The 15,439-nt window shown below is 38.7% G+C and overlaps 1 protein-coding gene across 2 annotated transcripts in view; it reads right to left on the minus strand.

Annotated features, from left to right (window-relative positions):
• The window catches only part of ANO6 (anoctamin 6), a 238,979-nt gene that overhangs the window by 54,336 nt on the left and 169,204 nt on the right, over positions 1-15,439 (minus strand). For both annotated transcript variants that reach the window (XM_043886376.1, XM_043886382.1), the window contains one exon: positions 8,356-8,490. In XM_043886376.1, coding sequence (XP_043742311.1) covers positions 8,356-8,490 — 135 coding nt within the window. The remainder of the gene's footprint in view (positions 1-8,355; positions 8,491-15,439) is intronic.

A 15,439-nucleotide genomic window follows, 5' to 3' on the forward strand; every position in this document is an offset into this window, starting at 1 on the left:
GGCATTTCTCATGATGTACTCTGCATATAAGTTAAATAAGCAGGCTGACAATATACAGCCTTGACATATTCCTTTACTGATTTGGAACCAGTCTGTTGTTCAATGTCCAGTTCTAACTGTTGCTTCTTGACCTGCATACAAATTTCTCAGGAGGTAGGTCAGGTGGTCTGGTATCCCCATCTCCTTAAGAATTTTCCACAGCTTGTTGTGATCCACACAGTCAAAGGCTTTGGCATAGTCAATAAAGCAGAAGTAGATGTTTTTCTGGAACTCTCTTTCTTTTTCAATGATCCAGTGGATATTGGTGATTGATCTCTGGTTCCTCTGCCTTTTCTAAATCCACTTTGAACATCTGGAAGTTCATGGTTCCTATACTGTTGAAGCCTGGCTGGGATAATTTTGAGCATTTTTTTGCTTGCATGTGAGATGAGTGCAATTGTGCAGAGGTTTGAACAAGGTAGTCTAGAAGCTACTGAGGGGCAGAAGTGGTTTGAAGTTACCCATTTCCAGAGAGCTGTCACTATTTGACCTATCTCAAGCTCATACTGTACAAACAGCCCTATCCCCAGGGTATCTGTTGAAAGCAATTACCAGGAACTAAATAATTCCATTATATTACAATTGCTTGAGGCAGTGATAAAGTAGAGGCTAACAAGATGCCGATTAGAAAACTTGGAAGGAAAAACTGGATAATGAGATGTTCTAGGAGTAGGTGAAGGGTTAAAAAGCTCCAACAAATACCTACAATTGTAGACAGTGCATATGGCCAGGAAAGACCTGAGAAAACCTGCATCTCTCAACTCTGGCTGACCTTAAGGTTCTGTATAAGTAAGGAATAATGGCTAAGGAAGCGCCCCCAATGCCTGATGGAGTGCTGAAGGCATTCCCCAACATGCAAAGAGAGAGCCACTGGCAAAGGCTCAAAAAAATGATTGATTCCAGGCATTTAAAGAAATCACTGTCCAATCATTAGCTGATAACTAAGCTTTGGTATACAGATCTCATGGCCATGCATGATAAAGAATATAGACTTTACAGAATTTGTTTAGGAAACTAAATAAATACTATCATCAGCAGCAATGACAACACAGAAGCAACAATAAGCTCTGAGGAGGAGTAAAATCTGGTTTTCTGATTGGCATTATAACATTATAATATTTAAAATGCCCAGTTTTCAACAAAAAATTACAAGATACATAAAGAAACAGAAAAGTTTGGCCATGACACAGGGTGAAAAAGAAGCCAACAGAAACTCCCTGAGGATGTCCAGACACTGGACATACTAAATGAATACACAAATAAGCAATTAATCATATGTTCAAAGAACTAATAGAAATCATACCTAAAGATATGAAGTATGTGAGCATCTCATTGTACAGAGAATATGAACAGATAAAAATTACTTGAAGACCAACTAGAAATCCTAGCGATACAAACATAATGAGTAAAACAAAAAATTCACTAGAGAGGTTCCTCTGCAGAATGAACTGGATGAAGAAAAAGTCAGCTAACTTAACATTAGGTCTATTGAGATTATCTAGTCTGAGAATCACAAAGAATAAAGAAATGAAAAAAAAAAATGAATGTAGCCTCAGAGATGAGTGGGACACCATTAAAAATACACATAATAGGAGAGCCAGAAGGAATGAGAGAAAGAAAGAGGCAGAAAGAATATGTGAAGAAATAACGGCTGAAGAACTTCCAAAATCTGATGAAAGCATTAATTTGTACATCTAAGAAGCTCAACAGACTCAAAGTAGAATAAACTCAGAGAAATCCAAACATAAGCACATCAGACTCAGTGTATCAAAAGTCAAGAACAAAGAGAGTTTTGATAGTCGAATGAGAAAAATCATTCCACATATACAAAGACTCTTCAGTAAGATAAGCAGTTGATTTCTAATCAGAAACCATGGAAACCAGAAGGCAGTTGGATGATATTGTCAAAATGCCAAAAAGGAAAAGATTGTCAACCAAGCGTTCTATATGCTGCAAAATTATTCTTCAAAAACAGAGAAGTTATGACACTCCTACAAAAATAAAATCTGAAAGACTCCTTTTCTAGCAGACCTGCCCTACAAGAAATACTAAGAAGATTCCTTCAGGCTTAAATGAAAGTACACTCGACAGTAAGTCAAACACACTTGAAAAATTAAAGATCGCTGGCAGAGGTAACTACATAGGTTAAAAAACATATATCATATATATAAATACATTTTTACATAATATATATTTATATATACTAAGTGCAACAAAGTGCAGGTACCCAAATAACACAATCAGCTATGTATTACTATATTTTAATAGGTTTATAATACTTTCACACAAATAAGACAGAAAAAACAAACACAAAAATAAAACATTTTTAATCTTACAGTAGTACAGTACAATAGCTGGCATACAGGGGCTGGCATCAAGTAAGCAATAGATAAAGATACTGTACTTACTATACTCTATACAGTACTGTAAAGTATAAAAGCACCATCACTTCTAGACAATGAATGCACGTGACAATCTATCCTAGACATGCTAACTAACTTACGTGACTGGATATGCAAATACACGCTTGCATCTTTGAAAGCTCACAATATGAATGTTCATATGTAGGGGACTTACTGTAGCAAAATGGCAGATGCAACTCCAATGTAACTCCAACTTAATCAGAAAGTGAAGTGAAATGAAGTGAAAGTCACTCAGCTGTGTCCGACTCTTTGCGACCCCATGGACTATACAGTCCGTGGAATTCTCCAGGCTAGACTACTGGAGTGGGTAGCCCTTCCCTTCTCCAGGGGATCTTCCTGACCCAGGGATCGAACCCAGGGTTTCCCACATTGTGGGCAGATTCTTTACCAGCTGAGCCACAGGGGAAGCCCTAATCAGAAAGTACTTTAATGTAAATAAATTAAATATTCCAATCAAAAGACAAAAGGCAGAAATAAATGGAATAGAGAATAGATAAGCAACAGAGAAAAATCAACAGTTGGTTCTTTGAAAATATCAATAAAACTGACAACTTTTTAGCTAGACTATTCAAGAAAAAAAGAAAGAAGATTTAAATTGCTAAAATCAGAAATGAAAAGAGGAACATTACTACTGACATTACAAAAATAAAGAAGGAATATAAGGGATTACTGTCAATAATTATATGCCAGTAATGGAATAATCTAGGTGAAATGGATAAATTCCTAGAAAAACATAAATGACTGAAGTTGACTCAAGAAGAAATAGAAAACCTGAACAGATCTACAATGGGTTAAGAGACTGAATTAATAATCAAAGAAATGTCAAGGCCAATATAGCTTCACTGGTAAATTCTATCAGTCACTGAAAGAAAACTGATACCAATGCTTCACAAACTCTTCTAAAAATAAAGAGGTAGAAACACATCTCAATTTATTCTGTGAAACCAGTATTACACCAATACCGAAACCAGACAAAGGCATCACAAAAAAACTACAGACTATTATTTCTTATGAATATAAATGCAAAACTCTTCAACAAAATATTAGCAAATCAAATCCAGTAAATCAAATCAAGCGGGATGTATCCAGGAATGCAAGGATTGTTCAATGAACAGAAACCAATTTATATACGCCCTACTGATAGAATAATGGATAAAAACTAGGAATAGAAGAGAATGTCCTCAGCTTGATAAAGAACACCTATGGGGAAAAAACACACATAGCAAAGATTATACTTAATGGTGAAACTCTGAACAGATTCCTCGCAAGTTCAACATTGTACTAGAGGTTCCAGTCAGGGTAACCAGATAAGGAAAATAAATTAAAAATCTCCAGATTAGAAAGAAATAAGGAAAACCATTTCTATTCCAGATGACATGATATTGTACATTAAAATCCAAAGAAATTTACCAAAAGTCTGCTAGAATTAATAAGCCAGTTCATCGAGGTTATAAGACAAATCAATATATTAAAAGTAATTATATTTCTATACATTAATGAATAATCTAAAAATAAAATGAAGGAAATAATTTCATTTACAGTATCATCAAAAATAATAAAATACAAGATTAAATTAGAGAAAAGAAATGTGAAATACATATACTGAAAAATACAAAATATTGATAGAAATTAAAGATGACCTAAATAAATGGAAAGCTATTGTGTGTTTGTGAATTAGAAGCTTTAATATTGTTAAGAGGGTAATATCTCTCAAAGTGACCTAAAGAGTCAATGCAATTCTGGCTTTTTTGAAGAAATGAGAAAGCTGATTCTAAAATTATAGAAATGCAAGGTACCCAGAAAAATCAAAGCAATCTTGAACTTACTAAAAAGCTATAATAATCAATATAGTGTGGGACTTGCATGAAGGACAGACATATGTATTGATAGAAAAGAGATGACAGTCCCTAATAAACTCTTAAGCTTATGGCCAATTAAACTTTTGCACTTTATTAATACTTTGTACTAGTAATTACTAATTAATACTTTGCCACCTGATGTGAATAGCTGACTGATTAGAAAAGACTCTGATGCTGGGAAAGACTGAAGGCAAAAGGAGAAGAGGGAAGCAGAGGATGAGATAGTTAGACAACATCACTGATTCAATGGACATGAGTTTGAGCAAACTCTGGGGGATAGTGGAGGACAAGGAAGCCTGGTGTGCTGCAGTCTATGGGGTTGCAAAGAGTCAGACATGACTTAGTATCTGAATGACAATAACAATTTTTGACAAGGGTGCTAGTGGGGAAAGATTATGTTCACAAAAATGGTGCTGGAACACTTGAATATACACCTGGCAAGAAAGAAAGGTGAATCTTTATTTTATACTGTTCACAAAAATGAAATCATAGACCTAAAACTAAAAAAAAAAAAGAAAGAAAGAAAGAAACAACTTTTAGAAGATAAATACTGAGAAAATTTTCATGACTTTGGCTTACCAATGCTTTTTAAGATATTACGGTAAAAGTACAAACAACAGAAGAAAAATCTCAGGTAAACTGGACTTCATTAAAGTTAAAAGCTTTTGTGTTTCAAAGGACAACATCAAGAATGCGAAAAAGAGTCCACGGAATGCAAGAAAACATTTGATAAGGGGATTTTATCACAGTAGCTCAGTTGGTAAAGAACCCACCTGCAATGCAGGAGACCTGGGTTTGATCCCTGGGTTGGGAAGATCCCCTGGAGAAGGGAAAGGCTACCCACTACAGTGTTCTGGCCTGGAGAATTCCATGGACTGTATAGTCCATGGGGTCGCAAAGAGTCAGATGCGACTTTCACTTTTTTATCACAAAATATATTAAAGAACACTTAAAACTCAACAGCTATACTGACCACTTGTAAGAGATACAAGTGGCAAAATAAGCACATGAAAAAATGCTCAACATCACGGGGAATTAGGGAAATACAAATTTAAGCCAACAATGACATACCACTTCATACCCATTAGAATGATACACACACACACATTTACTTGTTTGCTTATTTATTCAAAATTCAGCAATAACAAGCGTTGATGAAGATGTGGAGAAATCAGAATACTCATTCATAGCTACTGGGAATGTAAAATGGTGCAGTCACTTAAAAAAAAATGCTTTGGCAGGTCCTCAAAATGTTAAATCTAGAGTTATCATATATCCCAGCAACTCCATTTTTTAATATATTCTCAAGAGAATTGAAAAAAATATATTCACACAAAACTTGTACATATTTGTTCATAGCTATTCATCATAGCTAAGGAATGGAAACAACTTAAACGTTAATTGATGGATGTCTAGACAAAGTGGTGTATCCATACAATGGCATATTAAAGTGAAGTGAGGTAAAGTAAAGTGAAGTCGCTCAGTCGTGTCCGACTCTTAGAGACCCCCATGGACTACAGCCTGCCGGGCTCCTCTGTCCATGGGGTTTTCCAGGCAAGAATACTGGAGTGGGCTGCTACTTCCTTCTCTATAATGGCATATTATTTGACCACACAAAGGAATAGAGTACTGATCCATGCTATACCATGAAGGAATCCTGAGAACATTGTGTTCAGGCATGCTAAGCTGCTTCAGTAGTGTCCAATTCTTTGTGACACTATGAACTGTAGCCGGGCAGGCTCCTCTGTTCACGAGATGCTCCAGGCAAGAATACTGGAGAGGGTTGCCATGCCCTCCTTCCTAGGATCTTCCTGACCCAGGGATGGGACTTGCATCTCTTACATCTCCAGCACTGGCAGGTGGGTTCCTTACCACTAGCACCACCTGGGAAGCCCCCTTGAAAACATGCTAAGTAAAAGATGACAAAGATGGCCCCACACACTGCACACACAGTGTGGTTCACTTATAATGAAATGTCCGGGATAGGCAAATATGTAGAGACAGAAAGTAGATTAGTAATTGCCAGTGGCCAAGGGAAACAGACGTTAGGGAGTGACTTCTAAAGGATACTGGTTCCTTATGGGGTGATGAAAATGTTCTAAAATTAGATAGTGGTGAGGATTACAGAACTTTGTGGAAGTACTTCAAACCACAAACTGTATACTTTCAAAGCCTGTATTTTATGATATATGCATTATATCTCAATAAAGTTGTTATTTTCAAGTGTGTATAAGCTTTAAATAGACCTTTTATGGAAGAGGAAATACCTACAGTATCTTCCACGTATGCACAGATATTTTCAAAAGCACACAAGATTATATTTTATAGGGGTATAAGTACATATGAAAAAGAATATACAGTGTATGATAAAAATAAAAATTTAGTATAGTCATTATTTCCAAAGTGGAAAGTAAGGGGATGCAATTGAGCAAAGAACTTCCTGGGTAACAGTTATGTTTTCTTCTTCAACTGGGTAATGGATCATTTTTCCTTACATCTTAAATCTACCTTCTATTCTTGTGAATCTACTCAACTTGTAATAAAATTAACTGTAAACACATATAGGAAGTATGTGGGGTGACTATATTGTGACTTTATAAAATAAATTATAATGAGAACCACCACCATGCAAGAACCATATAAAAATGCTACTTTTTCACTCTGAAAGCATATTTTTGAGATACCTTTTTTTTGGTTGGAACAATATACAAAACAATGGAGAAGCCAAAGACAAAATTAGGGAAAAAATATCAACATTCAGTCTTTAGCCCTAACTCTTTTTCAGTGAAGAGAGGCAAGTACTTCAAGGACCATCTGCAGCTTTCAAGCTAACAGCCATAATGGCACAAACACTCAGAATCCTTTGTTAAATAGAATGGATAATTACGCCTATACATCAGAGCTGCCATGTTCACTTCCTGCCTCTGGCGTCACGCTCACATGCTGCAGGCTAGAAAAATTTGGTCATCAGCTTGTCACTGTTGCCCAGAAATTCTGATCTGGCTTTCACACCTGGACAGAGGCCAGATGAACAAGAGAAAAGGCCTGGTTCAGTGTTGCACCCCTTCTGGAGGTTGAGATCACCAAAAGCAAAGGACTAGTAACACACTTCAGATCAGAGATGGTGAAATTCAGTGTTTTGGCACCCATGTATTTCCCAAACACAGTGTACCTGGTATTTTAATTTCAACATCAAGCACAAACTCATTCTTTATTACTTTTTTACCCCTCTAACACTGTGTTTTTTTTTTTTAAATAAAACAAAAAGTATCATTTACTCGAGTTTTATAATATATACTCAATATATATTACAAAGTCATAGATTTTCCTGGTGGTCCAGTGGTTAAGAATCTGCCCGCCAATGCAAGGCACATGGGTTGCATCCCTGGTCAGGGGAGATTCCACACGCCAAGGGGCAACAAAGCCCGTACCACAACTAATGAAGCCTCCACACCCTAGAGTCCGTGTTCCACGACAACAGAAGCCAAAGCAGTGAGAAGCCTGCACACTGCAACTAGAGAATAGTCTCCACTTGCTACAATTAGAGAAAGCCCACATGCAGCAACAAAGACCCAGTACAGCCCAAAAATCAGTAAATCAAATAAATTTATAAGAAAAAAGAAGTAATTTCTAAAAAACATAAAAACATTGGTTTTACCAGTTTTGCCATTGAAACCCTGATGCAATCAGAGCTGCTCTAGGTTAACATCCGTAGGGCTGAATGAAGCATTCCTCAGGGGGCCAAAAGTTCAAAGATATTCCTCTCTTCAAAACCCCTTTCTTTTTCAAAGTATTGCCTTAAAATACTGGAGTATTTCCTAAGGGTAACAGTCTTGTCAGAGGCTGGGCTGCATTATCTAAGAAAAAATTTTTTTCCATTTCACTTAGTTATTATGCTCATGACAAAAGAGACGTATCATCCAAAGCAGTAAGTGTTCTGTAATGAGTCTTCTTTTACTAAAACAGTCTAAGACCTGGGAAATAATTTGATGTCTAAGCAGCTTTTCAGCACAGTAACAAGAGAGAGAGGTTACCTCCATGTACAGTTATCCTGAGTAAAATATCCATAGAGAAAGCAAGCCACTCCCACGATGGCTGCCAGGAGAAGCATCTGAGTGTAATAGCCCAGCCAGGCAAAATAGATCCCGATCTTCTCTCCATAATATTTCCTGAAGGAAGACAGAAGTTATTTTCAGAGGAGACATATGATCAGTCTGCAGCTTCATCCTCATATTAATTTCTGATTTTAAATAAAGGGGGCTTTAAACTTAAACCTCTGACTCAATGCACATTTAAAAACATATCCATTCTCATAGCAGGCCCCCAGTTCTACTATGAAATAAGACGTAGTTTACATATTACAGAAGTACTGACCACTGGTTAACCTGCTGCAGCAAAGTAAACTAGAATAACACAAAGAGGGGAAATTGCTAAATATGGAGCAGATAGAGGATATTATCATCAGTCTTCATAAAGACTGGCAGATATGGTAAGTTTCCCCAGAGATTATTCTTGACATTTATGAAACGAATGAACATGAACCATTTGTTCAATTACCTGTTTTTGCTTTATTTTGAGAACTTTCTTGGAGCAAATGCAATGTAAAATCACAACTAATAAGAAAATGCCAATAATAATAATAACTATGAGTGGACTATCTCTCTGACCAAACTATTTATAAAACTCCTTTTGAGAATGGGAAAGGGTAGGATGGATATGATTGAGTAATCTACTGTCCCGTATTCTTTGCATGTAGCATTTCTATTTTTCCTAAGTTTTAAAAACTCTTCAATGTTTTTAAATTAATCTGGAGTAAATGGAAGAGAACAGGTAGTCAAAATAAAAAAGAGGCAGGGCATGAAACAGGGCCAGATTGTTCCTGAAAGGGAGACAAATACAGACAGAGACAGGGTTTAGGGGTGAGGACAAGGCAGTAAGAAGGCTGTTGGCAACTCTGGCATATACCTTTCCTTGACTCACTTTTCACTTCTGGCTCAGCAGTACAGAGCCAGAACAACCTGGTTCCGTACATCCTGTAGACTGGTACAACCTGTAGATGGACTTGGCTCTGAGGCCTCTAGGAGCCTGCTGGCTCAGTCTGACACTGAGCTGAGCTCGATGGGCTTAGCCCAGTGGGGACTGAGCTCTCAGAACAGCCTGGAGTCTGGAAGACTTCACAGAGGAACATCCCTGAGTGGGACCAGCACTCACAGGGTATTTCTGAGACCAGCTCCCTGGTCAGAGGCCTGGGCGTGGGCCACATCCATGGGGAAAAGGAAGGGCTGAGACCGAGACAGAATCACGAGCTGGGAGAAATGCAGTGTGTCCATTCCGATGTGACCGGGGCTTTGTGGTCTGGCTCATGGGTGGCAGGCAAATGACAGCTCAGGAGATGGTGTCTGGGAGAGAAAATCCTGGCAGTGGGTTTGAGACATTTTGGACTCTTGGCTGTTAGGCTTTTTGTAATACATTCCTATCAAACATCTGCCCTGGAAATGCCACAGTTAAAATTGGAAAGAATGCTAGAAGTTGCCCACTCCAACTGCGCAATAGTAAAAACACCCTGCAAGAGGGCTGGTCACTCTACTTGCTTATTTATAGTGACACGGCTTTCAGTACTTCCCAAGGCACCCTTGTTACACTACTTAGACAAGAAGCTGAGAAAGAATTTTTGAATCCTAAACAGAAAGCCTGTCTCCTGGGTTCTTGTTGAAAGGCTGGGGAAAATGAGGATCCCTTCAAATGTAATATCCTCTGCTCATTATCTTTCTCTGCCCCAAACATCCCAATTCTTAACACCAATTTTTAAAAATTCAGCTTTGATTTAAAACAAAAATCAAAGCTGTAACTATACAGTCCATAAAGAGTCAGTTCCAGAACACCAGGTATGAAAAGAAGCAGCCCTCAAGAACCGCTCCCATTTCCTGGCGAGAAGTAACCACTTTTCACTTCTTATAGCTGAGTCTTGGAATATTTACTTCCACTTCTGTAAATAATATACTTGTAGTGTAGTTCATTGACTTCTCAGTTTTACACATCACCTCCTGATGCTTTATTCTGGAAGACGAGAATTAAGCTCTCTTTCAACCCCCGTCTCATCTATACACCCATACCTCCTTTCCTGCATCCTCTCAACATAGTTACAGTATAATTTTGGTTACAGTAATAGCCTTGCTTTGCATTAATTATTAAGATCCCATAAAGACTGTTCACAGCTGCATCAAGTCGTCTGCGATGCTTACTTTTTCTTTTCTGAGCAATATTTTGTTTTCTCTGGAGTTAATAATTGTCTTGGTGGTTCACTGTTTAGTTTTCTGTGTACTTAGCAACAATTCAACCCGACTTTCCTTTCAGGTGTAACTTTCTCACTGCTTTCCAACACATGAGTCAGTCTATCAATTTCATCTCCTTGAATGAAACTCTTCAGTCTCCTGCCACCTGGATGAATGACTTGCTAGTAGTCCTGCCACGGAGCTGTTACCTGGGCTCTCCATGCCCCTCTTTTAGATTGGGAACCCCCATTTATTGAACCCATGTATTTCTCTTTCTGGGTGGAGTACCTCTGTACTTCCTCCATTACTTTGCACATTTAAATTATGAAAATTTCCTCACACTGAATGAAGAATTTGGCCATATATGGGACAGTGAGTTAAAAAAAAAATCACCTTCCTTGGCAGTATGAAATTGTTGCTCTCTTTTCTTGTACCTTGAAGTATTGATGTTGAGAAATGCAAAGCTATTCTGAGTCTTGCTCCTTCGTGTGAAACCTGATTTTCTTTCTGGAAGCTTGCAGGACCTTCTGTCTGCTCCACTGTTTGAGAGGTCACATTTCAGTGACTTGATGGCTCCCTGTCCATTCTCCAAGCTGGGTGCTCTGCATCCTCTGTCCACACAGAGACTCGGGGTGCTCAGTTCTTCAATAGTTCAGATACTTGTCTTGAAATATTTCTCTCATTTCCTCCTTACATTTTCTCAGGCCTTATTTTGAGCAATCCTATTATTTGTTCATTGCACATCCTGGACTGATTTTTAAATTTTTATCTTTTTCCCTGTGTCTTTATATTTTGACTCCATGTTTGGTACAATTTCTTCAACATCATTTTTTAATACTACTGTTGGGTTTTTTTCCCCTATTCTGCTCACTTTTTATCCCTAAGAGCTACATGTTACTCTCAGAATGATCCTTTCTTTACTTTTCTTTAAACTAGAACCCTGTTTTTGTATTGTGGATATCATGGATTCTCTTAGCACTCTGAGCGAGTGTTATAGGAAACTTGCTTTTTTTTTTTTTTTTTTCTGTGCAAGGTCTGTTTCCTCTAGGTGTTCTTTCCAGTTTGCTTGACTTGCTTTTTGGGAAAGAGTTCATTTTCCCTCTGCTAATCCCTGGGAACCAGAAAGGAAGGTGTAACATCCTGAGTGCTCAAGGGGTTACTAACGGGAAGCGTCAACTACAAATTGACACTTGCCATTGGCACCTGCCATCTACCTCTACAAGGATTAAATCACGCAGCTGCTGATGTTCAACAGCCCCTGAAAGGTGCTCAGGGTAGGCAGCAGAAATAAGGCGCTCCGTGCTCTAAGAAAAACTGGCAGAACAGGTCTTCAGATAGTTAAATCTTTTCAGAAGCTGATTTTATGAGCTCAATTCTTATATCTCTGCATAACTAGAAAAGCACTAAAATTCTTCATGGTGAAGACAGTTCCTCATGACTAGCAGAAACCTTCTGCAAAAAAAATATGTGCTTGATTGCATGTATTCCCCCTTCATCAAAATCACATAGGTATTGACCTCCCCCCTGGCCTCTCTGGAGCAGTTTCTCAGAGCTGAGATGCTATCTCTGGGCTCATTTTGCCCCAAATAAAACTTAATTCACAACGCTCATGTACAGTTCTTTTTTAAGTTTACAGAAGCAACAAAGGGGACAGGTGGACCAGGGGCAGGGAATAGTTAAATGTATTTTCCTTAGCAAACGATACTTAAAATCTTGGGGAAATTGTTTGCTTCATAGAACCCCTGGCCCCAAACAAAAACCCATAAAGAATGATTAAAAAGCCATCAAACCAACCACTCTGCCAACAGATGCTATAGGTTTAATACAAAATGAAAATAATGGAAGAGAACCCTCATGTAAATATCAGCTTCAAATACTGACATGTATACAAACATCCTTTTTCAAAATTTTATTCTACAGGGTAGCTGAGTTAATGAGAGAAACTGCCTCTTTATGATTCAAATCCAACTAGTAAATAAAGGAAGAAATCATACTCTAGTACTTTGGCCACCTGATGTGAAGAGCCGACTCACTGGAAAAGACTCTGATGCTGGGAAAGATTGAGGGCAGGAGGAGAAGGGGGCGACAGGATGAGATGGTTGGAATCACCGACTTGGTGGACATGAATCTGAGCAAACTCTGGGAGATAGCGCATAGGGTAGCCTGGAGTGCTGAGGTCCATGGGGTTGGAAAGAGTAGGACACAACTTAATGACTGAACAACAACAAATGACCAAATAAAATAAAATCCCTTAGGAAATGATGAATCTAGACAACATTCATTAATGGCTGCTATCATTACAGAAAAGATAGACAACTGGACATTATATACCTTATACTCTATGAAACTCACACAAGTGTTCTGTGCAAAGTTCAATCTCAATCAGATCAAGCTTTTAGATCAGGATGAAATGACTTTGCTAAAGCAAATACACAGGACAGAGAAACAAGTAACACCACAGGGGAAAATGAATCAGCCAGATAGAAAACAGAGAAACAATTACAAGGAAAACAAGAAAGAAAATGGAAAATTATAGATTAGAAGCTATTTGAGAGATGTTACTTGCAACATCTGGACCTTGTTTGGATACTGATTACAAACAAAAAACTGTTAAAAACTGTATTTTTATGACAGTCAGGAAAACATGAATACTGATTATTTTACGACTTTAAACAAAAGGAGTATTCTGGTTGTATTTAAAAGAGATCTTGTCATTCTATTAATGAAATGTTATGCTATTTGGAATTTTCTTCAAAATGACCCAGTAGGAGTTAAGAGAAAAAGATGAAACAAAGGTGACTATGAGTTTATAATGTTTGGAGATGGGTGACAGACATAGGCAAACTTGCTGTACTATTTATTCTCTCTACTATTGTATATGTTTAAGATTTCCCTTGTGCTCAGTCATGTCTGACTTTGTGGCCCCATGGACTGCAGTTTGCCAGGCTCCTCTGTCTATGAAAATTTCCAGGCAAGAATATTGGAGCGGGTTGCCACTTCCTACTCCTGGGGATCTTCCTGACCCAGGGTTCAAACCCGTATCTCTTTCGTCTCCTGCAGTGGTAGGCGTAATCTTTACCACTAGCACCACCTGGGGGGCCCAACATTTCCCTTAATAAAATGTAAAACAAAATGAAAATGCTTCAGTGTTTTAAAATTCTCACTTTTAAGGTTAAGAGGTTTTCCCCAAGTTCAGCTGGACAGGCCATGAGACATCATAGGAAGAACAGGCACATGGTTCTGGGCCCACAAGGGGCTGCCTTGACCCGCCTCCTCTTCTCCTCGTCCCACATAGCCAATCCATAACCTTGTCTTGTCAACCTGACTCCCCAGACACATTCCATGTTTGCCCCCAGGATCTCTCATCTGGTTTGTGCTAAGAGCCTCTTACCGGCTTTCCCTGTTTCCTGCCTCCCCCATCACTTAGTTTCCACAGTATCTTTGCAAAATGTGAGTGAGATAAAATTACTCGAATGGTTAAAATATTACAGCAGTTTTTCACTGCACTTGTCTACACACTCCTTTCCATGTTCCTGATACCTTTCTAACTGTGTGTCTCATCTTTCTCTCTCCTCTTAGCACTGGTTTTCACTATTCCCTCAAGCTTAACAAGTGGTTTTGTGCCTTGAGGCCACTATACCAGTGGCCTCTCTTCCTGATATGACTTTTTCCCAGATCCTTAAAGTACTGGGCTTTTTTTTTTTTTTCTTTTTTACACAAGACAAATCTCAGCTTACATGCCACTTACTCAAAGATAACTTTCTTGACTCACTTTCCTCCCCACTTCCCAATTCCTCTCCATCTCATCACTGTGTCATTTTCTTCATTTCACTCAGAAACTTTGTTTACTTATTTATGTGCTTAGTTGTTCTTGATCTATTTTTCTCCAACAGCCTTGCCCAAACAACGTAAGTTTCTGGAGAGCAGCCGACACTGGTGCTTTGAGAAGATGCATGCTGGATATTATGTTCACATGCTGTTGGAAATGGTACCCAAAGGAAGATACAGGAAAGCAGTGAAAACTGGCATCTCTTATCATGGCTCAACTCGTAAAGAATCCATCTGCAATGTAGGAGACTCAGGTTCGATCTCTGGATCACGAAGATCCCCTGGAGAAGGAAATGGCTACCCACTCCAGAATTCTTGCCTGGGAAATCTCATGGACAGAGCAGCCTGGCAGCCTACAGTCCATGGGGTCACAAGTCAGACACAATTTAGCAACTAAACCACCATTATACAATTTAAGCTAAATCTAACATTTACTCCTGTTTAATGAAGAATTTGGTGGGTCTTTGGTCCCAGTTCCTGGGAGGTAACCTCATATGCCTTGGAATTTCCCAAGATATGATTGACTTTGTTATTCACGGTAGACCTTAAATAGTTTGTGTTAATGAGATGATCCAGGATGTGGACTGGCCAGGCCAGAAAGACCAATCACATGATTGGAACCATGTGATATTATAGGACCCACTGGGAGAAAAAGGGGTTGGAGATCAAGCCATGTGGGCAGTGACTCAATCAATCATGCCTAGTAATGCTGCTGCTAAGTTGCTTCAGTCGTGTCCGACTCTGTGAGACCCCATGGACGGCAGCCCACCAGGCTCCCCTGTCCCTGGGATTCTCAAGGCAAGAACACTGGAGTGGGTTGCCATTTCCTTCTCCAATGCATGAAAGTGAAAAGTGAAAGTGAATTCGCTCAGTCGTGTCCGACTCTTAGCGACCCCATGGACTGCAGCCTACCAGGCTCTTCCATCCATGGGATTCTCCAGGCAAGAGTACTGGAGTGGGTTGCCATTGCCTTCTCCAGCCTAGTAATGAGGCCCCAATAAAAATTCTGGGCAACAAA

Source organism: Cervus elaphus, chromosome 3 (assembly GCF_910594005.1).
Source record: "Cervus elaphus chromosome 3, mCerEla1.1, whole genome shotgun sequence".
Taxonomy (NCBI): domain Eukaryota; kingdom Metazoa; phylum Chordata; class Mammalia; order Artiodactyla; family Cervidae; genus Cervus; species Cervus elaphus.